Genomic DNA, 27,894 nt, shown 5'->3' with positions numbered 1-27,894 from the left:
ACCAGAGTAACGGGCCCTTTCAGCCCAACATGCCCGCAGCATCCAATTACATCCATATGACTAATTAATCTACTAACCCATACATGTGTTAGGAAACACTCATCGTCATGAGGGGCGTGTACAAACTCAGACAGCAGCAGAATTGAACCTGGGTCACTGGTACTGTAATAGTATTATGCTAACCACTACGCTATTATATTTGATTAGCGAGAAGGCAACAATATATTGAACTTCAGCACCAGTGCCATGTGTCACAGGATGGACAGACAAGAGCGACTCCTTCATTTCACTTGCATCTCTATGGAGACTAAGTTATTTCTCAGTGGGTTGTGGAAAAAAAATCCAGTAGATGCTTCTGATGAAATCTAATTTTCTGGGAATATGAAATTTCCACAAAATCATTAAATGAAGAAATCTCATAGCCTTTAAAATTCAAGGAGAATATTAAATTTATTTAGCTTCCATGAATGGCAACTTATGGATACCCACCACCAATCATCAGTAAGAAAATCAAGATTACAAAAGATCAAATATGTCTTAACCTACTCCTCCAAATGCTGATCTTCTGTCTCTGGAGTTTGTTTGCTTGTTAGCTTTTCAGTTATTTTTTCAGTTATGTCCTTACGATTTCTGCTTGCCTCCACTTCATTATCGGGTTTACTGTTCAAGAAAAAAAAACTTAAGTGTCAGATCACCAAATATGAAGTGTGTAAATTTTTTGCAACATCTGGCAAACTGCCAAATGATAAAATCTCCATGCACAAGACCAATGATTTAAAATTTGCACCACTGACAATCATACAGCAGACTAATTACAAGGAGAACCATTATAGATGGATAATATGGCATTCTACTATTTTCAGTAGAAACAAACACTAAATACTAATACAAGTGCCTTAATGGGCTTGGTAAATCTGAGGTATGGATCAGTTGTTAAAATTAATACTGTTCATTCATATTAGAAACTGGATGATAGCGTTTGCACTATGCAAAATTATGAATTTTTAAAATTAAAACTCAGATTATGGCCAAAAAGGACAAAGTTATGAAATGAAACAGAGTAGTTAGCCTACTGAATGCAAGAGATTTGGAAAAAGAGCAAGAGAAGATACTTTAGACTTAGCTTGAGGTTGTAAAATTCCCTTCCAGGGCTAGTGCCCGAGGCAGTGATTGTCCACATTCAACATTATATTAGTGGAAAAGGAGACAAGATAACTGTAGGAGCCATTCATTTATTTTCTATCTGCATTGTATTTTGTGTTGTGCATTTATTAGTTTTATTATGGTAGTCATAAGGGTGGAAGTGTAGTAAAAGCAAATAGTTTAGTTACAAATTCATGCTTCGTCAGTCTAAGATCAGAGAAAGAGACTTCTTGTTGACTGCTTAATTCCACTTAAGTACACTTAATTTCGCTTAATATCGCTAGTTTAATTTCATTAGTTTTATTGCTTCAAGATTGTTTGTTTTGCTCGTTACTTAAACGGATTGAATAATTTCTTTGACTTTGAGCATTATTATTGGGTTGGATCAGTAGGCGCTTCATACAGGATAGCTCCCCGTGCTTGGTTTCTACAACAGTGTTGGTTTGTTTGAGTAGCTGCTACAGTAACATCAGTAATGTGGTAAGTGTGATTAGAGTCAGAGCCTACAGCACCAAAACATATAATAGGTGTCAAGCAGTTAAGCTGGCTATTCCCATCGATCCACACATGAACCATAGCTCTCTATACCTGTCCCATCCATTTACTTGTGCAAACTTCTCTCTAATATTACTTTAGAACATTCATCCACCACTTCCATTACCAACTTGATCCACAGATCCACCACCATTCGATTGAAGAACCCCTCTAACTCAGTTTAAAAAGCCTTACCTATAACAGTCAATTTTTTGCATCCCTATCAAATCTCCCCTCATTCTACTGCATTCCTAATCTAGTCAACCTTTCCCCAGAAATCATCCTCAAGTCCTGGCATCATCCTTGTAAATTTTTTCTGGACTCTTTCAATCTCATTGATATCTTTCTCGTAGGTAGAAGTCAGAAATGCACAATACTCCAATTTTGACCTCACCAGTATCTTATACAATTCCACAAACCATTCCAACTCCTGTACTCAATACTTTAAGTTTCACCTACCATTTTATAGCCCATTTTTCCAGCTGACTCAGAACCCATAAACTTTGGTAGACTTGCTCGCTGTCTATATGAGCACATTCTTGCTTGCATCTGCAAGTCTGCTTATTCAGTTTACCTCATTTTCATGCAAATCATTAATATTGATGGCAAACTATGGACCCTGCACCAATCTCTGCAGCATATTATGGAGTCCTGTGCAGAGAGGCAACCACTCTGGCTTCTCCTGCTAAGCTTAGTCGAATTTACAACTAGTAAACGCCAAGTTACTGAACTTCTTGACCATGCAGAACTTTCCCCAAAGGCCTTGCTGAAGTCCATATAGACAACGTCCACTGCCTTTTCTTCATCAACTTTCCTGATAACCGCCTCAAAATATCAAAGGTTGGTTAGACATGACCCATCATATATAAAGCCATGTTGACGATCCAAATACTGATACATCTTGTGTCTTAAAATACCTTCCAATATTTTACCCACTGGCGACATCAGGCTCACTGGACTATAATTTCTTAACAGAATCAGTATTATCACCAGCATGTGTTGTGAAATTTGTTAACTTAGCAGCAGTTCAATGCAATACATCAAATAGAAGAAAAAAGTAAAAATAAATAAATCAATTAGAGTGTATGTATATTGAATAGATTAAAAATCATGCAAAAACAAATATATACTAAAACAAATGAAATAGTGTTCATGGGTTCAATATCCATTTAGTAAACAGATGGTAGAGGGGAAGAAGCTGTTCCTGAATCACTGAGTGTGTGCCTTCAGGCTTCTGTATCTTCTACCTGATGGTAACAGTGAGAAAAGGGCATGCCCTGGGTGCTGGAGGTCTTTAATAATGGAAGCTGCCTTTCTGAGACACTGCTCCCTAAAGATGTCCTGGGTACTTAGTAGGCTAGTTATCAAGATGGAGCCGACTGAATTTATGACCCTCTGCAGCTTCTTTCAGTCCTGTGCCTTAGCCCTCCCATACCAGACAGTGATGCAGCCTGTTAGACTGCTCTCCACGATACATCTATAGAAGCTTTTGAGAGTTTTGTTGACATACCAAATCTCTTCAAACTCCAAACAAAGTATAGTTGCTGTCTTGACTTCTTTATAGCGGCATCAATATGTTGGGATCAGGTTAGGTCCTTAGAGATCTTGACATCCAGGAACTTGAAACTGCTCACTCTCTCCACTTCTGAGAACTCTATCAGAACTCCTTAACAATGGAACATTATCAGCTAACCTCCAGTCATCCACCACCCGAGCCATTGCTTAGGATGTTTTAAGTACCTCTGCCAGAGCCCTACAATTTCTACGCTATCCTCCTTCAAGGTCTGTGGGGACACCTGGTCACGCCCTGGGGACTTATCACCCTAATTTGCTTCATGACAGTAAGCATCTTCTCTTCCACAACCAAGATACATTTTATGACATCTCAAGCACCACACACAAAGTGCTGGTCGAATGCAGCAGGCCAGGCAGCATCTATAGGAAGAAGTACAGTCGACGTTTCGGGCTGAGACCCTTCGTCAGGCCGAAACGTCGACTGTATTTCTTCCTATAGATGCTACTGGGCCTGCTGCGTTCCACCAGCATTTTGTGTGTGTTGCTTGAATTTCTAGCATCTGCAGATTTCCTTGTGTTTGTGTTTTATGTCTCAATTTTATAGACCATGAATCTGTACCAAGTAAATAATCATCTAAATCTTTGGGCTCCATGCATAATGGTCACGCTAAACTTCATGTGGACCAATTTTAAACCCTAAGATATAGGGGCAGAACTTGGCCCATCAAGTCTGCTCCGCCACTCAAGTCTGATCCAATTCTTCCAGTCATTCCCAGTCCCCTGCCCTTTCCCCATACCCTTTGATATTCTGGCTAATCAAGAACCTATCCATCTCTGCCTTAAATATACCCAGTGACTTGGCCTCCACAGCTACTTGCAGCAACAAATTTCACAGATTTACCACCCTATGACTAAAGTAATTTCTCTGCATCTCTGTTTAAATGGACGTCCTTCAAACCTGAAGTCATGTCCTCTTGTCCTAGACTCCTCTACCATGGGAAATAAATTTACCATATCTAATCTGTTTAGGCCTTTTACCATTCAGAATGTTTCTATAAGATCCCCCCTCATTTTTCTGAACTCCAGGGAATACAGCCCAAGAGCTGCCAGGTGTTCCTCATATGGTAACCCTTTAATTCCTGGAATTATTCTCATGAATCTTCTCTGATCCCTCTCCAATGACAGTATATCCTTTCTAAAATAAGGAACCTAAAACTGTACACAATACTCCAAGGGCAAGGGTGGTCTCACAAGGCCCTTATACAGCTTCAAAATCACATCCCTGCTCTCATATTCTATACCTCCAACATTGCAGTCGCCTTCTTCACTACTGACTCAACCTGGAGGTTAACCTTTAGTGTATCCTGCACAAGGACTCAAGTTACTTTGCATCTCTGCATTTTGAATTTTCTCCCCATCTAAATAAGTCTGCCCATTTATTTCTTCCACCAAAGTGCATGGCCATACACTTGCCAACATTGTATTTCATTTGCCGCTTCTTTGCCCATTCCCCTAAACTATTTAAGTCTCTCTGCAGGTTCTGTTTCCTCAACACTACCTGCTCCTCCACCTAACTTTGTATCATCGGCAAATTTAGCCACAAATCTGTGAATCCCAAAGTCCAAATCATTAACATACATTGTAAAAACAACAGTGGTTCGAATAATGACCCCTGTGGAACTCCACTGGTAACTGGCAGCTAGCCAGCTTATTTGGAATATATCGGTCTTGCACTTCCTTCATTTTACACAGAAAATCCAGCCATTGCTGCTCTGCTGTCCTTCCTGCTAGTGTCCCTTTACAGTCAACTTTGGCCAGTTCCCTTCTCATGCCATTGCAATTTCCTTCATTCCACCAAACATTGAATGTTACTTAACCTTAACTACTATTATATTTAACCTTTCTCATCCTCTAATTCCTGAACCACTTAGCCATTTTGACTTGGGTATTTGAGAATAGAGACCTGTGAAATCCTTAAGTCTTAACATAGAAAATGTATAGCAGAGATAATCACATTAAATCAAAAGGCACATACCTGTTAAAACCATTTTCTTTCTGGTCTTGTGGCTTATTGGAAACATTTTTTCCCTGCAAAAATACACAATGCTGAATGCACATACATAGTTAACAATGAAACATCAGAACTATTCACACAGTGAAACAGTTCTGCACCATTCCTCATCAGTCATTGACTGAACATAATTCTAACCAAAATAGCAATCCTGCTCTTTTATTTGCTTCCAGCTTACATTCTGCTCAATGACAGTGCCAAAACTTAAAACAGTTCAACGAGACAGGATGATACTGTAATAATATAAAATGCTAAAGTGTAATTACAAATTCAGTCACCATCCCATTCCTGTTCTTTTCCTGTGCCATTTTTATTTTTCCATAAGTGTTTTTTCTGGATGTTCCCAAGGGCTATTTCCATCATTCTAACAGGCCACAAGTACCAAATCATAAACCATTAAATTTTGCTCACCTCAGCACCCGACCACACCATGTCTTTTGGCCATTATTTTAAATATGGATTCCCTGGCTGCTGAACCATCTATAGTTACAAACCACGTTTCATTTTCTATCTAAACGTGAACTAAACTTCTACGAATACCTTCCCTCAGTTGCCAGCTTCTCAACTCAAATCGTGTAGCCAAGTTCCATCCTCTTCCAAACCATTCTAGTAAATCTTTTCTGTAACCCAATACTTCCACAACATTCCTTAAATGTGCTGACCAGATTAGACGCACACCATCTCACTTGATGTTTTATCAGCAATGTGTGGATGGTGGGCGTGCCTGCTGCAGACAGCACTTCAGTGTCAGGAATTCTGTCTTGCCAATTGATTTTCATGATCAACTATAGGCATGACAAGTGGAAGTAGTTCAGTGTAGGCGCACGTCTCACGTACGCATTCCATGCTGCACACGTGTAAAGGAGGGTGAGTACAATGACAGTGTGCTAGACTTCCAACTCGGTCTTCAGAGTAATTCCACTTCGCCACCTTAACAGTTGCACTTAGTCTCCCAAAACTGATTCTACAGCTGACTTTGTTGTCAATGGGAACTGTTCTTGAGAGAGTGCTGCCAAGATATGTGAACTTGTCGACTGCCTGGAGCTGTTGGCCATTCAGAGATAGATGGCTCCATGGAAGTTTAATTGGGGCTCCTGAGAGCTTGACTTCCCTCTTTTTGCTGCTGATGGTGAGACCAAAGTTGCCACATGCAGTGGAAAATTTGTCAGTGAAGTCCTGTAACAGACTCAGAGCTTGCATTGAGCTTGCAGTCATCAGTGAATAAGACACCTCTCAGCGCAGTCTCTTTGAACTTAGTAACAGCTTGAAGCCTGTGCAGGTTGAACAGCTTGCCATCCATCCTGTATTTGATGTGGATCAAGTCAACGCCAAATTACAAACAAGTGTCTGCCGAAAGGCAACTCACAGATCAAATACACAATTTCCACAGCAATCACCCAGGTGTCCACAAGCAAAGCTGTGTCAGGACATTATTCAAATTGGGCACTACACATTGCAGCACAGCATTATGATGGAAGAGTGAATAAGAACATCTCTACAAAGTTTTCAACAACAATGGATACTTAAGGAATTTTGTTTGGCGCTGTTTGTCCAACCAAGCTGGTCATCCTACCTTACATCAAGAATGTATCAGAAATGACCAACAGATTTCTGACCATTTGACATCTGTGACGGTGGTGTCTGAAAAGAGGATGTTGTCCAAGTTGCATGCCATCTTGGACAATGACTCCCATCCACTCCATAATGTACTGGTTAGGCACAGGAGTACATAGAGACTCATTCCACTGAGATGGAACACTGAGCATCATAGGAAGTCATTCCTACCTGTGGCCATCAAACTTTACAACTCCTCCCTTGGAGTGTCAGACACCCTGGGCCAATAGGCTGGTCCTGGACTTATTTCCACTTGGAATAATTTACTTCTTATTATTTAATTATGTATGGTTTTATATTGCTATATTTCCACACTATTCTTGGTTGGCGTGGCTGTAATGAAAACCAATTTCCCTCAGGATCAATGAAGTATGTCTGTCTGTCACAGTAGCACAGAACAGCCACACTTCACCAATGTTAATCAAGAATAAAAAGACCCCCTACTTACAACGCACAGAATGAACACTGTCGATTTTGCTATAAAAAATACTGCACACCAGCCACAGCCCTGCAGACCTTCGTGCCATGTTGCCTTCATCTTATGAGAGACAGCACACCACACGATCAAGTTTCTCTATGCCTGCTCATGCTGTTTCTATGCCTGTTGCAAAAACCTACACACAGTATAGAAGCTTCCTTCACTGTGCTATCACAGCCTTCCAGATGCTGTGTTTGGAAACATCTGTGATGATGGGGTCCAAGCCTTCAAGAGTTGAGTGCACAAACACCTACCATCTCTGGGAGTGAAGTCACATGCTTCTTCATAAGCGATCATGAAAGGGACCAGGATGGCAATGCTTGGCTGTGGTAGGTAGGGTTAATACCCGACCTTCAAGAGCACTTGTGAGTTATGTTCTGGCTGAACTTAGTTCTTAAACTGCTGGAGAACAGGTGGAAAGATCAGGTGCTGTTTTCTCCCGGTAGGGATTAGTTTTTAATTCTAGGTGCTCCTGCCATGTTTTGTCACCCTGTAACCTTATCCTTCAATCTCTTTGAATTATGGAGGACAGCATGTGTATAAATGTCTCTCTCCAGCAGACTTCATCATGATCATCATGACTCCAGTATTTCTGTTTTTTTAATGTTTCTTAATTGTACAATGATTTTTTTGTGTTCTATCGCTGAGCAGCAGTGAACCATCTGATTGGCCTATCAGCATTCTCTTTGGTAACAAGTTGACTTGATCAGCATTTCTGATCTGGCTATTGTTCACAATTGCACTCAGTAATAAAAAAAATACAAAATTCAATGCACTATCTGTGACAAGCATTATATTGGAAAGTCTGGCAGGAAGCTATCAACAAGCTATCATGAACATCAACTGGCTGTCAACTGTCATGATCACATTTCCCTTATATCTATACATTGTGAGAGCGAAGAACATCAATTCGACTGGACCAATGTCACTAATCTAAGGCTAAGTCCGTCAACGACAAGCTGAGAATTCTTAAGGCCAATTTATACTTCTGCGTTGAACCTACGCCGCGACAACTGTGATTGGTCCGCTTGGCAGCACTGCACTTCCTCCTGTGCATTTCTGGTTGTTCGAACCAAATCATCAAATCTACCTGCCGACATCAGAAAATATTTGAAATGCATTTCCTTGTCCATGTCTCTCAGTGGCCGGACAAGCACAGAAAATACACCCTCCTTCTGCCTCAAACCGTTCAATGGTTGTACACACCATCGCCTCCGATGTCTTCTCTCTTTTCTGTGTTGCAGTAATTTCAATAAAAGTAACTCTTGTTCAGCTTTTATTAGCTCCAACTGCAACATGATGTGCTCATTAGTTGCCATTGTTTGAAGTACACAAAGGAACTCCACACAGTGGTATAGAAACCCTACCGCCAACTAGCATTTTGGCGGTGAATTGCAAAGTGACGCAGACACACCATCGCATAAGTAGAAATGCTCACAACAGTGTAGGCCACTTGCGTAGGCTATGGCGTACAGCTTATGCAGAAGTAAAAATCAGCCTTTAGAAGCTTTGTTCTTTAAGCAGAATTCTATCAACAAGCATGTCGATATGAACCCAGTTTATATCCCACTTCAGCGTCAAGTCATCAGTCCAGAGCCAAGAGCCAATTCATACCTGATTACACTTGTTAATCAATGAGGATAACATTAATCCTACGTAACAGTCGACTAACACAGCCCGGACAACAATTATCACCTAATCAGATTTTACCGAACCAATTGCAGATTACATAATCAGTAACAGTGATGCAGGTGGATGCTTCCCTGGTGTCATGGATTATTGATTACCTGACTGACAGACCACAGTACGTGCATTTGCAATACTGCGTGTCAGACAGAGTGGTCAGCAGCACTGGGGCTCCACAGGGGATTGTCCTGTCTCCCTTTCTCTTCACCATCTACACCTCAGACTTCAACTATTGCACAGAGTCTTGCCATCTTCAGAAGTTTTCTGATGACTCTGCCATAGTTGGATGCATCAGCAAGGGAAATGAGGCTGACTACAGGGGTACAGTCGGAAACTTTGTCACATAGTGTGAGCAGAATCATCTGCAGCTTAATGTGAAAAAGACTAAGGAGCTGGTGATGGATCTGAGGACGGCTAAGGCACCGGTGACCCATTTCCATCCAAGGGGTCAGTGTGGACATGGTGGAGGATTACAAATACCTGGGGTTACGAATTGACAATAAACTGGACTGGTCAAAGAACACTGAGGTCAGAACCATCTCTACTTCCTGAGGAGACTGAGGTCCTTTAACATCTGCCAGATGATGCTGAGGATGTTCTACGAGTCTGTGGTGGCCAGTGATATCATGTTTGCTGTTGTGTGTTGGGGCAGCAAGCTGAGGGTAGCAGACACCAACAGAATCAACAAACTCTTTTGTAAGGCCAGTGATGTCATGGGGGTGGATCTGGACTCTCTGACGGTGGTGTCTGAAAAGAGGATGCTGTCCAAGTTGCATGCCATCTTGGACAATGTCTCCCATCCACTCCATAATGTACTGGTTAGACACAGGAGTACATTCAGCCAGAGACTCATTCCACCGAGATGCAACACTGAGTGTCATAGGAAGTCATTCCTGCCTGAGGCCATCAAACTTTACAACTCCTCCCTCGGAGTGTCAGACACCCTGAGCCAATAGGCTGGTCCTGGACTTATTTCCACTTGGAATAATTTACTTCTTATTATTTAATTATGTATGGTTTTATATTGCTATATTTCCACACTATTCTTGGTTGGCGTGGCTGTAATGAAACCCAATTTCCCTCGGGATCAATAAAGTATGTCTGTCTATCTGTCAATAGAAATCACACACACACAAATCACAGGACACATAAAAGACGAACAATGTAAATCACCAACATTTCATTCGAAGTTGCACTGACGACGTAACGAAACGTCAGCAAGATAACAACCCAGCATGGCGAGCTACTCATCAGTATCCTGCTTTATGTTGTTGGTTGGTCTGCCCTCAGGTTTGATCTTTTCCCTTCTTATAGCTCTTTTTTTTTTTAAAAGTTGCCTTTTGTTGGATTTTAAAAACTTCCCACTCACTTTTGCTACCTTGTATGCCCTGTCCTTGGCTGTTATGCAGTCCTCATGGGAGAAAATTGGTTAAAGAGAGGAGTAAAGAGGAAGAAACCCAAGTAGCCAAGACTGAAGTGGAGAGATTAAGGAAACAGAGCTGTGCTTGAAAGGCAGCTCTAACTGTGGCACATAAACAGGTATGTGAAAAGAAAAGTAAGACTGGAGATCATAATAAGTGATTGAAGCAGATACAAAAGTTGCACGGCTAACTTACTGCACAGAAAGGAACAATATGTGCTTTTGGATTCTGAGAGGGGGGAGAAGGATGAATATAGTAATATATGTATTGGAATGATCTATTAGGTAATGATTAGCTATATAAGACCTTGGTCAGACCCCACTTGGAGTACTGTGTTCAGTTCTGGTCACCTCACTCCAGGGATACTATATATGTGGATACTATAAAGAGAATGCAGATGAGATTTACAAGGATGTTGCCTGGATTGGAGGGTGTACCTTATGAGAACAGGTTGAGTAAACTTGGCCTTTTCTCCTTGGAACGTCGAAGAATGAGAGGTGACCTGATAGAGGTGTATAAGATGAGGAGCATTGATTATGTGGAGAGCCAGAGGCTTTTTCCAGAGCTGAAATGGCTAACACGAAGGGGCATAGTTTTAAGGTGCTTGGAAATAGGTACTGATGGGATGTCAGGGGCAAATTTTTCCCACAGAGAGTGGAGGGTACGTGGAATGCACTGCCAGTGCAGTGGTGGAAGCAGATACAATAGGGTCTTTTAAGAGCCAGTTAGATAGGTATATGGAGTTTAGAAAAAGATGGCAATGCATTAGGGGAAATTCTAGGTAGTGTCTAGAGTAGGTTACATGGTTGGCACAACATTGTGGGCCGAAAGGCCTGCAATGTGCTAGAAATTTCTATGTTCTATTCTCTCTCGGTTCATGGTATCAAAGACCTTGGCAAGATCAACAAAGGTACTCTAGAGATGTCTGTTCTGCTCCAGGCATTTTTCTTGCAGCAAAGATCATGTCCATTGTTCCTCCACCTTTCCTGATGCCACACTAACTTTCCAGGAGATGATCTCATTCCTGATGAGCATTTAACCTGTCTAGATTTTCTTACTTACTGCGAATAAAGAGACGCCCCTGGTTGTCACATACTTGGAGGTCTTCCTTACTCTTGTACAGGTGTACAATGGATGCATCTTTCATTTCTTGAAGAATCTGACCATTCTCCCAGAAGGACTGGAAAACCTCTGTCAGTTTACTGGTAACGAGTGAACTACCTGTTTTGTAGACCTCTGCTGGTATAGCGTCTGCTCCAAAAGCCTTGCCACTTAACAACTACTTAACAGCTGTCCTATTGTTTTCTTGACTTCCTCTTCTTGGGGAAGAGAGTCCATCTCATGGTTGATGTCTACTTGATTGAGACAATCAATTGCTTCCTCGTTTATGGTGGATGGTCTGTTCAGCAGAGATTCAAAATGCTCTGCTGATCTGTCCAGAATCTTGGCCTTCTCAGCGAAGAGGGTGGTGCGATCTGTGCGTAGAAGGGGCAAGATCCCAGAAGGCTGAGGGCCATACAGTGTTTGATGGCAAAGACTCTCTTCAAGTCATGTTCTTTGGCATGGCCCTGAATCTTGATAGCCTTTTTATGGAGCCAAGAGTCTTGTACCTTTCTGAGTTTTGCTTCAACTATTCTGTGTGTATTGGCAAATGGTGTCTTTTTAGAGATGCAAGAAGGATCATTCTGATAGGTTCTGTGCAGCCTGTGTTTTTCCTGTAGCAGAGCTTTTATCTCCTCATCATTCTCATCAGACCAGTCTTGGTTCTTCCTTGTATGGCCAAGAACCTTAAAGGAGGCAGAGTGAACACAATCTCTGAAAGTAGCACAATCTCCAAGATGAACATTGGCAAGCTGTGACTGGAGGCTTGTAACCAGGCAGTCTGCACTAGTATCCGATTTCAGCTTGCTGATGTTGAGCTCCTTGGTAAACTTCCTTGCCTGTGGCTGTTTAAGTTTGGAAACAATTAGACCAGCAGTCTACGCCACACATGCTTTGGCCACTCTGACATTGCGTCTGTCATATCTTCTGGTGATGCAGTTTATTAGGTGCCAGGGCTGGAGAACCTCCGCAGGTCAGGCACCATCTATGGAAAATGGGCAGTTGATGTTTTTGTCTGGATAAACGGTCTTGAACCAGAATGGCAGATGTCCATTTCCCTCCATAGATACTGCTTAGCTTGCTGAGAGGTTCCATTCTATGTGCTATTTCAGATTCCAGCATCTGTACTGTCTTGCATATGCATGGTGGAAACTAAGAGTACAACTTGATATTATTTACTTACCAGCATAATTTACTAGAAAATTTGTTTCGCTTTTGCATTTATCAACAGTTTCCCCTGAACACTTGACTAGGGCAATCACTTCATAATTTTCACAAGTCTTGAGTCCCATATTAAGAAAACAGAAAAATGTTCACTTTAACCTGGGAATAAAGTCACTGTAGTATATACAAGGGTTGTCTTTATTGACCAGTATTTTCCATGTTTATTAAAATCAAAGTATGTGAGTGGTCTGCCGAAACCAACAAAGCCACGGGCAACCATCGGAGCAGGGTGTGCTCAATCTACACTCATTCTGTTTTACATTTCAGCTTAAGCCTGATTCCCAGTATCTGTACAGGCCATCATCTGATGAAAGTGCAGCTTGTAAAAGTGATAAAAAGACTCAAACATTTACGTATATTGCTTAATCTGGATAAGGTTTGCTCTCCTGCCGTAAAATACACAAGAACATCTCTTCTCCTGAACAGCAGCTGCTTCTAGGGATATGAATGTGTCCAAAGCTGGAGACATTTCAAAGAGTTTTGTCATTAATTAAAGCTGGTGCTCTGACAGATGAATTTATATTAATAAGAATGGACATTGGGAGTCATATATTAATAAACTCTCTTCACCTTGTGAACATCAGAGAGAGCCATCACAGGTGATTAATCCCCAAATAAAGAGATTAAGGGATGGGAGTGAAGGAAATAAATTCTTAAAAAAAAATCTATGGTCACTGACTGGAATAGATTTGAAGGAGAGATAACCTTCCCCAGATTTTGTTTAGCATTACCCTTTTTGTGTGCTTTTTGTCCTTATCTTTTTGTTTCTTGACACAGAGTTCTTTGAGCTGTTCATCCATATCCAAGAGCATATCTTCAAAGGATTCCTGGCATGAAGATCTGTGCAAAATAAAAAGTCCAAAAATAAAAGTCATAGAAGTAACAATAAGTGTGCTGAAATGTGAAATGTACCTTTACTTTAAATAGGCGACTGCACCTTAAAGGAAAACTATTAAAAATAAAAACATTAAACAGAAATACTGGACAGGTCAGATAGCATTAGTGGATCAAGAAACATTTCAGATTGATGTCCTCTCATTAGAAATCCCAATCAATTTATCGGTTAGATGTATGGAGTAGCTGATGCACCAACATGGTTTGTAGGGACTTCTAAAAATTCCAGGACTCTTTATACACAAAGTAAATTAAAAGTGATTAAAAACAATTAAGAGGTTTGGATCTAAAGTGATAGACACTACTGCTCAAAAGTCTTAGCCATATATATATATATATATAGTAAGGATGCCTAAGACTTTTGCACAGTACAGTATTTGTCAATATGGAATGAAGAGTGAGTTCGTAAATATGTCAAGAGCAAAAGTTGTTGGGAATAGTGAGGGTGCAGCACCGTGGAAGGAGCGTGGAACAGGTGTTAGAGGAAGAGTGCTGGGGCAGGGGGTGGTATGGGGGCAGACACCCAGCCCAAGCACCAGGTAAGGTAATATGATTCCAAACAATTGGTTTATTGATCATTGCAGAATGTCTCCCTGGTGCTTCCCACTCGCTCACTTCCCCCTTTCCCAACCATGACTCGCCTCTCCTGACCCCCTTCCCATTCAATGCACAATAGAGACCCGTATCAAAATCAGGTTTATCATTCACATATGTCATGAAATTTCTTCTTTTTGTGGTAACAGTACATAAAGTATGTAATAGACAAGATTACTATAGTTCTGTGCAAAAGTCTAAAGCACCTTAGCTATCCATGTGCCCAAGACTTTTGCACAGTACTGTAGATATAGATAGCTTTAGTGAATAGGCAACAATCTAGTGTTATGAATGAGGAGCAACTCTGATGGGCAGAAGTGTACAGAATCACCAATGCCCCCTCCCCTCCTTTTTGAAGAATCGCAAATCGCTACTATTCCGATGCTGTTATCAAGGGAGACGAGAGAGACACAGGATAACAGTAAAGACAGTTGTTATTGACAATGCAAGGATACACAAAAGTGGAATGTCTCCTCCTAACAAAAGCGGAACGAAACCATTGATTACTGCTATTGTCTCTTGGAGAAGGAATTGTGTATTGAGTACTGTTCTATTCATTGAAACCCCTCAGGGGGCAACCAGAGTGGTCTGGTTGAGGGATTGCATCATCCCAACCTGATTGACACCTGAGACCCCGTGAGTGGGGATAATAGTAGGGTCTAGGGAAACACCCCTCAGACCAGGAGAGACGCTACAATATCGGTGGAGGCTTGTGTGTGTGTCCACCCTTGCCTGGTTGACGAGTCCTCCATGGAACGGTCTAGCTAAAGGACAGAGGGGTCATATGTGAATGGCCACAACAACAACGCATCGACGGATCAAGATCGTAAAAAGGAAAGTTGGCAAGTTAATAGCTGTTACTGCTTTCTCTCTCTCTCTCTAACAATTGCAACTCTGCGACCCACAACTACTGCAGCCTCATGAACTGAACTTAACTTTATATTTCCATCTGACAATTCATTATCCCCTAGACAACGATAGAGCTTCTTATTGATTATTATTATACCCGCACTTTTAGGTTTAGTATTGATGACGTTCATTATCTGTATATTTCCATTGATATTTTTGTGTATTTTAACTAATAAATACTGTTAAAAATAGTATCATCAGACTTCAACGGATACTCCTATCTTTGCTGGTAAGATACCCAGTTACGGGGTTCATAACACTAGGAAAAGGGTAGACCACAAGTAGAAAAATGCTGATTTGGCCATAATGATGGAAAAAGAACCATCTAAGTGGTCAGACAACCTCTTAGGACCAAAATATTTTGCAGTACCCTAGAGATGGTCTCAAGTGCATTGATTAATTGAAATACAACTTCCCTGTTTTAATAGTCCATGGCCAAAAAAAGAATACGGGTTAAACTCTGATCTCATCACAAAGCTTGGATGTGGGGAGGTGAAGAGAATAGGATGCCTTCAGAAGAGGGTATGGTAGGCTACTAGGTAAATTTTCTACATGGTTATGCTCTTCCTCTCATGGGATTGCTGAGAAAACTCTTGGTAATAGTTTGTTGCTGGCCATATCTAGGATGAGTATGTATTCACTACTAGATACTTCCCCATTCTGAAGAAAGACATGACCAAGGAATGTCTCCAATGTTTTCCTTATCAGTCACTTGTGAGGACCAAGTATTACAATTTTTCAATTTATACAGAAACGACTCACTCACGATTCTGTTGTGCTAAAGACTGATGAAATGTGTAAAGTTGACCAGAGGTTTAGTCTGATGAGCCATGGTGATTTACAGCTGGACAGCTAATACACCTTTTATAAATGAACAAGAGTATGAAAACATCCAAAATAATAAGAGGGCTGGAGAAACAAATTTTTCAGGTTTTACAGAGATCACTTTTCTCCCCTACAAAAGGTGAAGAAAAGATAAAGTTTCTTTAAAAAAAAACCTAAGATTTCTGGAGTAACAAATGCAAAAACACTGTTATAAGGCAATTCAATGCAAATCACTGATTAGTCTATAGTTGGCATACACTCAGTGACAGACCACTTTATTACGACGGGAATGGAACTAATGTGATCTTCTACTGCTGTAACCCACCCATGTCAACCTGTGACGTGTGTTTGAGGTGGTCTTCTGTACACCACTGATGTAACACGTTGTTATATGAGTTTCCGTCACTTTCCTGTCAGTTTGAACCAGTTTGGCCATTCTCTGCTGACCTCTCTCATTGACAAGGTGCTTTTGCTTACAAAATTGCTGCCCACTGGATATTTCTAGCTTTTCACACCATTCTCTATAAACTGGAGACTGTTGTATATGAAAATCCCAGGAGATCAGCAGTTTCTGAGAGACTCAAACCACCTACTTGGCACCATCACTCCACAATCCAAGTCACTTAGATCACATTTCTCTCCCATTTTGTTATTTAGTCTGAACAACAACTGAACTTCTTAACCATGTTTGTATGCTTTTATACAGTGACTGGCTGCCACATGATTGATCGATTAGATATTTGTATTAACAAGCAGGTGTATAGGCGCATCTGATAAAGTAGCCCTTGAGTGCACATGCACGCATTGGAAGAATATTGTAAAAGTTTACTAGGACAATACTAAGATCATATTTTTCAGCAGAAGGAGAAGAGAGATCAGAAACTTGTTTGAAGAAAAGATGAATTAAAAAGAATTATGAAGAATTTTGAATAGTTAAGGAAAATACATTTTCAATTAACTGATCAGTGAAGTTAGTAGCACAAATGCAAGACATTAAAGAAAAAAGGCTAAGCGTATTTATCCGTAATAACAAAGGCAGAATGTTCTTTCAGAACTAGCGACAGAAAGGGATTCTTATGTTTGGCACCTAACTAACAATAGACAAATATTCTAACTATTTTTGAAAATTGAGCAAGGGTTGATTCATTTGAATGAGTGTCTCAGAACAGGCATAACATACAACAAAAACCCTGAAAATACATGAATATTACACATGAATTTTTTTTCTTTACCTCTTTAACATATTTCCTTTAATCTTCTTTTCTGTTTTGTTATAGACCTCCTGTGGAAAAAAAATGATTTTATACAATGATTGAGACATCATTATTCAATGCAGGGAAGTGGATTATCTGGACCAGAAGTTGTGTTTTTGATTTACTTAACATGATACATCATACAGATAGCAGAGCACTTAAAGATGTTCTTTAATCACTTCCTCATCTTGATCTACCAGAGTTCCTGCTTCCAAAACCCATCTTTTCCAGAAATTCTTGAGTAAATAAACCAAATTGCATGGAACAAAACCGTATCATCCCCGACCAAACAATCCTAGTGTTTGTAAACATGTACACAGGTAGATAATGCAGCAAGGTACCAGGAGCTCTTTGATCATAGCCCATGACTACAAAAATGCTGAGTAATTGGAGGTTGAGAATAGCAGCCTGGGTCTTATAAGAATTGTGGTTCGGGAAAGCCCCAAGGATCAATAGCAGATAACTTGCTTAAAAGGGGGGTTTAATGCAACCGTATTAAATAATGTACTGTGACTATACCAACATTCTTCATTTCTCAATGTTGAGGCATGAAGAATGATGCCACATGCATGCCTGATGCAAAATTAACATCAACAGCAGCATAATGACTCATAACAGAATGACTTCTTGAATTCAAAAAAGATGACAACCAACCAGCAAATGATAGTAATCGTGTTTATCTCAGGATAAAGTAAATTTTCGATCGTAGAATATTGAACAAACTTTTAAGATTGGATTTCTAGACCAAGTTTTGATCTATAGAGTATGCTAAATTGACTAATCCCAGCCATTGAAGCATTTTATAAATTACTTTGGCATTCAAATAGAAATAGGAATGCTCACCTAGAATTAAGACAGGTCAATACTCTCCATCACTGGGTTATGTGAGCTAAATGCCAAGTGCAAAAAAAAAAGTAAGGACCATAGGCATAATATTTAGAGGAACTTACGCTTTGATCAATTTTTATTTCTTTGTTTATCTGCTTCTTTGGAATGTCTTCCTTGTGCATTCTGTTCAGGCTATTTTCTACCATGCTATTCTTGCGTTTCCTGCAAATAACATTTTTTAAAGAAAGAAGGAATGTTAGAAAGGATAATGCAAATTATGAATTAATCTTCTAAAGCAAATACTGCCACAGTATATGCATGTACAAAGTGAACGATTAGAAGGCTAGTGCTAGGTATCTTTGGCAGGATTACAAATATACAATTATGGAAGTGGAATATTAGTGAATTAATCACAACAGCATTAGGAACCACAGACTGGCTTCTGGGAAAGAAAAACAGCAAAAAGCTGAGCAATTAGTTACACAAAACAGGTGAAATCAGATGTAATTTTAATGTATTTTTGTCAGGAACGTAGCATTCATGGACAAATACAGAATATACTGCACATTCTTCATTGCTTCTTCAAAGGGTGGGTGATGGAGTTTTGAATATTATTTTTTAAAAAAAGGCAGAGGGACTAAGTACCTTACTGTGTTCTTATGTAGCTCTGCCAGCCTTCACATAGAAACATTATGTGCAGCAAGCATTCAATGAACCACTTTAGAATTAAGCACATTTATGCAATTAAAGAGAATCTGGAAGAAAACTATGCATTAAGATTATACACATTCAATGCTATTGGGGAAGAAAGGTGGTGAAGGCAAAAAACAGGACAACAGACTGTAAGAGAACATTACTATTACACATCTCATTAGATTATTACCTGCTCAATTCTTTCTCAGCATTGTTCAGGGCTGGTGGAATGTTTTTAAAAGTTTTACTTTTCTCTTCCTCATTGTCTGTTTTATTAAGTGCTTTGTCTTTATCCTTATTTGTTGACATTGCACCTTTCAAGCCTGTTTTAGGTATAAATAAAAATATTTGTCAAATTGAACTATTATAGATGAAAGGTAGGAAACTCTGCAAACATTTCAAAATTGACTTCACTGTTACCATATTGCGAAAATCAAATCTATTCCAACGTTAATACCAAAAAGTTAGCATTAGGGTATTTTTCCAAGTCCATACAAATGTTAAAATCAAACTAGACCAAGCCAAATGAAACAATCAGGAAAATGCAGGTCATAGCGAGGTGGATGGATGGTATGATGCAGCAGAATTAAAAAGGAAATTATAGCACACAGGGTATACACACCCATCTCCTGGCCGCAATGCATCCATGCTCTTGCATAGCTGGGCATAGCAGACAGAGGCAGCCTCACAGGGACACAGGTGTGGTAACAAAGTGACTGCAGCTGAGCAAATGAATCGTGAAGGTGGTCATGAGAAGACTCCTGATGAGGTGAACATCGCTCAAAAGATGCAAATGCTGAGGAAACTGTGATCAAACTTAATTCCAAGAAAAGAGACTTTTCTACGAATATATGGAGAATAATGAACAGAATGCTTAGTCAACTTCCACAGCACTCAGTTTATCTGGTAAAGGAGGATTAGGGCAGCACAGAAAGACAGGCATGATATGGTAATGTAGCAGTCAACACAATTGCTTTACAGCACCAACAATTGTGGTTCGAGTCCCACCACTGCCTGTAGGGAATTTGTAGTTCTTCTGTCCACATTGATTTCCTCCAGGTGTTGTAGTTTCCTCCAACATTCCAAAGATGTACAGTACTGGTTAAGGTTAGTGAGTTGTGGGCATGCTACTTTGGCAGCAGAAGTATCATGATAGTGCCCCCAGCACTATCTTTGGAATGTGATGGTTATTGATGCAAGGCAAAGCATTTCACCATATGTTTCGATATACACAAGTTCAAAGTAAATTTATTAGCAAAGTACATACATGCCACCATATACAATCTTGACATTAATTTTCTTGTGGGCACACTAGAATAATCATAATGGAATCAATGAAAGAGTGCACCAACTTGGGCAGTTAACTAGTGCACTAAATACAATAGCACATACAAAAGGAAAATAATAATAATAAATAAATATTGAGAAATTGAAACCAAGAGTCCTTGATAGTGAGTCTATAGGTTGTGAGTACATTTCAGTGACAGAGCAAGCAAAGTTGAGTGGTTCAAGAGCCTGGTGGTTACAGTTGAAGGGTAGCAACTGTTCTTGAACCTGGTGGTGCAAGTCCCGAGGCTCTGTACCTTCCTCCTGATGGCAGCAGCAAGAAGAGAGCACGGCCTGTGTGGTGGGAGCCCCTGATGATGGATGCTGATTTCCGGCAAGAACACTTCATGTGGAAGTGCTCAATAATGGGGAGAGCTTTCCACTGATGGACTGTGCCATGTCAACTACTTTTTGTAGGATTTTCCATTCAACGGCATTAGTGTCTCCATACTAGGTTGTGATGTAACCCACCAACATACTTTCTACCACACATCTATACAACTTTGTTAAAGTCTTAGATGTCATATCAAACCTTGACAAAGTCCTAAGGAAGTAGAGACATTACTGTGCTTTTTTCATAATTTCACTTACATGCTGGGCCCAAACACTGAGGAATTTAAAGTTGCTGATGCTCTTCACCTCTGAACCTCCAACAAGGACTGGGACTGGCTCACCTGAAGTCAATAATCTGCTCCTGGGTCTGCTGACATTAAGTAGGAAGTTGTTGTTTTGGCACCACTCAGGCAAATTTTCAACCTGCCTCCTATAAGCTGATTCATCACCACCTTTGGTTTGACCTATGACAGTGATGCCATCAGCAAACTTGCATATGGCATTGGAGTTGTGCTTAGCCACAGTCACAAGTGTAAAGCAAGTACAGCAAGGAGCCAAGCACACAGCCTTGTGGTGCACCTGTTCTGATGGAGACATAGGAGCAGAATTAGGCCATTCAGCCTATCGAGTCTGCTCTGCCATTCCATCATGGCTGATCCCGGTTCCCACTCAAAACTTTCCACCAGTCTTCTCGCCATTTCATCTGACGCCCTGACCGATAAGGAAATGATCAACTTCTGCCTTAAGTATGCATACGGACTTGGCCACCACTACAGTCAGTGGCAGGTTTAAATCATCTATTATCACAACATTGCTTGCAATTGTCTGCTGTCTCCCCACAAATTTGTTCCTCTAATTTCCACTGACTATTGGGAGGTCTATAATATAGTCCAATTAATGCAGTCAGTAATCCCTTATTAATTCAGCCATATTGCCCAAGTTATTCAAACCCAGCTTGACCACTGCAGTGGCAGTCTTCCTGATGAGTAAAGCCAACCCTACCCCTTTAGTACCATTTGTCAGACTCAAAATAGCCTTCAGAGTACAGTGGATGAAGGTTAATTGGGCCATCAGTTAATTGGGGCAGCTACTCATTTGGAAGCAACTCTTAAAGAACAAAAGCTAAATTGAGAAAATAGCTGGGATTCCCTTAGTTTATTTGGGACACAATGCCGCTTAACTGGAGCAGGAAACATTTGCCAAACATATTCTAACCAGTTTCAGTTGCATGAACTTGTGTGGTCATTAGACACTACACCATGTTTAGAGCGAACAGTTTTTAAATAGTGTCATTTGCGTATGTGTGTGTTCAAAAAGCAGTGATTTTTGTCACTGATAGTTGGCGAGAAATAAGCAGGCAACACACCTGAGAACTGTTTTGCTCACTACGTTTCAAGCATTCAGGCTTTGAGAAGCCAGAAATGGCTGACAATGAAAATGAAATAATTTCATTAATTCAACAAGTTAAAAATTACAAATTTGAAAATATTGACCATCATCTGGAATGTTACAATGAAAATTATTATTTGGAAGATGCAATCATCTAAGGCATTTATGAAGACAGTCCAGTATCTGTAACAGGTGCCTGCATGCACCGTAATCAGAAGAACACAACATACAAATTCCTCCACTGATAACCTCTTAGGAGCCGATACAGTTTTATAGTACTGTAGATGAATGGTGGTGTTCTAATTTGTTCTATATTTCATTTAAATACATAAATTATCAGTTGAGCAGTATTTTACCCTTTTTAAAAAAATACCTTTTTACTATTCCCATAAAACTTCGGTTAATTTGGACAGCTGCTTAATTGGCCTAAAATGTATTGCTCCCAATGTGTCCTAATTAACCAGAATCCACCCTACATTAAAGTTCAATTCAGGGAGATTTGACTGTATTTCTCCCAGAAGACAATATACAAGGTTCCCTCTGGAATGCCTGCTTGTTATCCTAAATAAAGACCTATTCCATCTATCAGCTTCTGTCTCCAGTGGCTTAATCACAGTCACAACAGTACCTTGGCTCTTTCTGGAGTAAGAGATTGCAGATGCTGCAATCTGGAGCAACATGATACCAGAGGAATTCAGTATGTTAAGCAGCATAGTGGGGGCAAAATGGACAGTTAACATTTTGGTTGAGACCCCACCCAAAATGTTGACTATCCATTCCCCTCACACCACCTCTTCCCCCACCCCCCAACTGATGCTGGCTGCAGGATTTTTCCATTACTAATCTGCTCATGCACCACCTAACTATCCATTTTATCTACATCCTGGTGTAGCCTTAAATAACCTTCCTTGCTATCTCCAGCATCAAGTTTTGTGTTATTCAAACTTATTAAATCATACACCTAGATTTTAAACATTAATGCATTTCACAAATAACAAAGATCCCAGCAGAATGTCACTAATTACTCTTATACTCCAAACATTCATCTGTTGCTATCCTTTGCTTCCTTTCCCCAAGCCAGTTTTGGATTCAATTATCTAACTTACCATGCATCCTATATACCTTTAACCTTCTTGACCCATCAACAATACCAGCTACAAAATTTCCAAGCTTCAATTAAAAATGTACTTCCAATTGTTGAATTTATAGCATCATATCATTACTCTACAAATCGTTACAAATAACGTTCTGATTACTGCATTCTTTTGGATTTTTTCCTGATCGGATACCCAAAGATGTTACATATGCAATTTCCTATTTCTGAAACATTTTCATAAAATAGCAAAGATTCAGTCAGCATATACAGCCGTCAAGTGCTGAACAAATAGTCTATTCAGCAGTGTTGGTTGTAAAACAGTTAGGAAGCACACCAGCACTATTGCCATTACACTGAAATTTAGCCATGGAAACCCAGCAAAATACTGAACACATAGTCACATTTTAATATATGGACATGAGATACTGAAAGCTTAATTTTCCTCCATCCTACTTAAGTGTTAGACTGAATGGCATAATTGAGTCTTCGGCTCAACACATTGAGGTAATCTAATATACCAAAGGCAACAATTAATCTGCACATTCAGATTTGTTAATTCACATAAAACATTTCTCTGAACTTGTACTTGGACAGCTCTGTGTTAGGATTTCTTCAAAATTTAAAATGTTCTTGTTTTTTTACTGAAATGCAGCTGAACAAATTTCCTATTTTTTGACATTTTCTTTCACTATCAACTCTTAGCATTAATATATTCTTCTGATAATGACTTTGACTATTATTGGAAAGTAAAGTTTTGTATTTGTTACCCCTATATTATGACCATCAAGTTATGTTGAATGCATAAATATGATTTTCAGACTCTTATATTCTTCTTGCTTTGCAGTCAAGAAGCAATCTTTCATAAATCTAAACTGAATGGTTATCTTTATTCCATCATTTCATTCTGAATCAAGTCCTGCAAGAAACACAGCATTCCGTATTATTACAACACTTGGTTTTAACACTCTTCCATTGACATCTGAGTTGATTATTAGCATAATTTTTTTTGAAAAGTAACATGCATTTTTTATTATCTCCCAGGTTTCTTGCATTAACCAGTTTATGTATTTCACCAGGACATCATTGCTCTATACCAGGGACAGCCAACCTATGGTGCATGTGCCAAAAAAGGCGCATTGCACCCCAGTGATAATAATAAGTAAGCCAGCTCATGCAAAAAGTATTAACAAAAAACCGATTTGTAGAAAAAAATCTATAACAGGAATTCAAGAAGCTTAGAGCTAGAAATGGGTTTTACTGAAAATAAATCTAAAACTTAGCAATTATTTTTAGTGATTTTATTATTTCATGCACATCTTTTGGCAAATGTTATCTTCTTTCACATTAATCTGTTCTCAATTTTAAAAATTGTTCAATAAGTCAAACTAGGAAAGAAGGACTTTTATTCTGCAGTCGTTCCATAACTGGTCAATACACATTTGATACTTGTTTGATCCTGAGGCGCCAGGTGTCTGCACCAGTGGTGCGTTGCAGGTTTTTGCCAGTCAGTTTACAATTGACACTCATGCGCTACGGAGTTGTGCTTTGTTCGTCTTTGGCGAACATTCGAAGTTTTGTACTTTATCAAAAATTAAGCCTTGTTTTTACATATAGTTACCCATCACAGTGCAAAAGAAAAGCAGAAAGTGATAGTAAGTGTGAATTCAATGAACAGTGGGAAAATTAGTTCTTATTTATAGTGGGTCTGTCAGGAAAACCATTGTGCATTGTTTGTGAAAACATTTTCTCACATAATAGAAGACATGATCTTAATAGACACTATAAAACACAACATCAGACTGAAACAGAAGGAAAACTGAAGCTAGTGCTTAGGTCTGGGTTACGGAAAGAATATGTGATTAAGAAAAAGGAAGAAATCAAAAGAAGACAGAATATATTTGTTAAAGGTCTCATTAAGGTAAATAATGTTCATCTTGTTTTTATAGTAAATAGATCATGTAAAATGCAAATTATGTCTATACTAACATTTTTACAAGAATTGAATGGGGGTACAAGAGTTGTATGGTGCATCTGAACTCGTGCGTGAAAAAATTGATGCAAAGAATGTAAAAGATTAACCACCCCTGCTCTATACTGTAACAAGATTGCAGTTTTGAGCTTTTAGTTGTAATTTTACTTCCTCTGAGGATCCAATATCTGTCTTATCCATTTGCTTCACAACAAAACATCAATCATTCCGTGACCCGCAAACTAACTCGCAATTCAATCCAATTTCTGATTGTGTTCAACCCTCTGCAACAGTGAAGCTCTCAGCATATTTCACAATATAATTACTTGATAGCATTCCCCATTTTAAAAAATAACCTAATTAGTTCAGAATAGTATTTTGATTGGCTTCTTTAAGCCCTTTTCTGCTCAGCTTTTGTTGTTTTGTAGTTGTTATAATCCTTAAGGTTTTATGTGGACTTAGATATCCCATAACAGAAGACCTTAACCAACTGCAAGTCATCCATTCAATCTCAAAAATCCATCTGCATTCATTCCTGTACCCTATTTTTCTGATTTATGAAACAAAATATCAATGCCAACCTTAGTTGCTATTTCTTAATACCTATCTGCATCATTAGCAAATTTTAGTTCAATAGATTAGTCTTGAGCAGACCTCAAACTGTATGCAAAGTCTTCATTGCACTGATGCATGACTTCCTAATTGGTTTATCTTTAAAAGAAAAATTATCTGTGCTATTCCCTTAAAGAAAATTATTGATATATTTTTCTATCCCTGTGTATTCATTTACCGCTGAAGCTTTGAACTGTCCTGAAGACTTTGGAACATCTAACAATAGTTTACTATTTCATGAATTTACACTGCTCTCAAGAAACTACTATCATTTTGTTTTTAATTCATTTCCCATAATTGCAAGACCAGCATTCATGGCCCATTTCTGTCTTTCCTTCTCTAATGCCTAAAAGTCCACAGCTTTAAGTTGTTGCAATCATTAAAAATAAATCCTTATCTCTAAGATTTATTGAAACCCTATAACAGTAAAACTATAACTCAATTTTTAAACTTCTCACCCTCTTCCAAATTCCTGCACGGTCTCAATCATTTCGCCCATTTCCCCTATTCTTTAGTCCTAATATTTTGTGATTCATATATTCATATATCTTTGAGATCAGCAACACCGTTGTCTTTTACTCTTTCACTTGGCGATGTATTAATGTCGCGATGAATTAAAAGAATGAACCGTGCACTGCCGTCAATCACGGGGCAAATATCTGAGAAAGATAGGGATAAAGTCAGCGGGACTCGACAACCTGCGGGAGCGTGCACTTGTCCGCCGGTTTCAATAAGTACTGATGTCCCTGGGAGAAGGTGGGTCGGGCACCTAGTTCCCCTCGGGCAACACTAAACACCGCGTGTTGTCACTCGGCGAGTCCTAGGCTCCGAAGAACAACTCTACTCACCCGTCGAGCAGGAAGCGGAATCGTAAGGTAAACTCTCTCCCTGCCGGGCAAATACAAACAAGCAAGATATAAAATGCGGGGCAAAAGTTCGAAAATAGCCGAGAGGGGTGAAATAATGCATAAGAACTTTTTCTTGCCATTTCTAAGGCCTCACCTCTGCTGGAGTCAGAGCTACAGCCCCGTTCATTATCTGCCTAACGGATTGCAAAGACGTTAATTCGATTTTCAACCGAAAGCAAACGGTTACCCTAGTCTCCCCCTTCTTATAACTTCAACAATGCCGACTGGCCGCAGTGCGCATGTTCCCATTTCACCCACCTCACTATTTGACCTTTCACCACCTGGAACAGTGGTCAGAGTTTGCAAAATTAAGTTTTATTAAAAAAGATTATTCCTTATGATTTTTACTTTTTTGCCATTTATTTAGAATTTGCTTAACCTCAAGCAATATGAAATAATGATACTAATATAAACAGAATATAAATAAAATTTGAGTTGTATCACTTCATTTCATTGTCACCTTGAATTAATTTTACATCTTCATGTAAATGAAATAAATGTGTAAAAAGTGACTTAATTTTTAACAATAGTGTGTTTTGAGAATAGGGGGAGATTGATGAATATAACACAACCAATTAATTCTTTGAGTCAAAATATGTGTTTCATAATATATTTTTAAAAATTTTGCCATACATAAGCCCAGATGAAATGAGAACCAGTGTCATAGCTGGGGGAGCCAGTGGGGATAAGCTCCCACAACTGATTAAATGCTCCCAGTGGCGTGCATCTCAAATAGCCTCTGACAACCAAGTCCAGCTCTTGGTCTTTGTTACATTTTGTAATGCCAAAATATAAAAACTAATTGGAAGGAAAACATGGAGCATCCAGAATGCGAATTTTGTTTAGTTTTTACTCTAACCAAGGCACGCACTTATCACGTGAAAACACTCCTCCCTGCTTAGCTATAAACTCCAACTCAATATAGAATGCACACAGCTCTGCTTGGCAGTGAGACTTGTGGATGTCGAACAATCTCAGTTTCTGGGGCTCCTGCAGTTTGCGGTTGTAGGAGTTGACTCTGAGACTACAGGAAGTGGATCCCTTTCTAAAGATTTTCTCAGCTTTTCTCTCCGGATCTACTTTGATCCCTTTCTTTTTCTTCCTCGCGTTCCTCCTCTATTTCACACCCTTCTTTCTCGCTATCTCTTCTCTCCTTTTGGTTTCAGCATCACAACATCCGCTGGTTTTGTATCTACATTGACTCCTTTCCTTATTGCTTTCCATTCATTCTGCTGGTGTTTGGTCTTTTCATCTACTTTTATAAGCAACTTTTTGTCTCCCATTTGATTGCGTGCAAAGTAGATTCTGGTTCTTTATGCTCACAGAAGTCAAATGCTAGCAACTTTCCTGAAGCTCATTGAACTCTCTTCCAGCTTAAACCCAAGCCACATTCCACAAATAATTGCCTGATTAACATATCAGGGGCTTCCTCATATACTTTACCTATAAAAACTGTTGTAGTCGGACCTGTGCTTTCA

General features: G+C 39.4%; 1 protein-coding gene across 1 annotated transcript in view; it reads right to left on the bottom strand.

Moving 5' to 3' along the window:
- Nucleotides 1-26,609, bottom strand: part of LOC132403877 (TRAF3-interacting protein 1-like) — a 43,027-nt gene extending 16,418 nt beyond the window's left edge. Inside the window, exons 1-8 of the mRNA XM_059987695.1 lie at nucleotides 26,511-26,609; nucleotides 26,357-26,396; nucleotides 18,974-19,106; nucleotides 18,213-18,312; nucleotides 17,242-17,291; nucleotides 13,519-13,627; nucleotides 5,228-5,280; nucleotides 547-660 (exon numbers count right to left, since the gene is read on the bottom strand). Coding sequence (XP_059843678.1) covers nucleotides 547-660; nucleotides 5,228-5,280; nucleotides 13,519-13,627; nucleotides 17,242-17,291; nucleotides 18,213-18,312; nucleotides 18,974-19,106; nucleotides 26,357-26,396; nucleotides 26,511-26,543 — 632 coding nt within the window. The 5' untranslated portion in view covers nucleotides 26,544-26,609. The remainder of the gene's footprint in view (nucleotides 1-546; nucleotides 661-5,227; nucleotides 5,281-13,518; nucleotides 13,628-17,241; nucleotides 17,292-18,212; nucleotides 18,313-18,973; nucleotides 19,107-26,356; nucleotides 26,397-26,510) is intronic.
- Nucleotides 26,610-27,894: the final 1,285 nt, after the last annotated feature.

The sequence above is a fragment of the Hypanus sabinus genome, chromosome 1, assembly GCF_030144855.1.
Source record: "Hypanus sabinus isolate sHypSab1 chromosome 1, sHypSab1.hap1, whole genome shotgun sequence".
NCBI lineage: Eukaryota > Metazoa > Chordata > Chondrichthyes > Myliobatiformes > Dasyatidae > Hypanus > Hypanus sabinus.
This window is presented reverse-complemented; position numbering and strand designations above follow the sequence as displayed.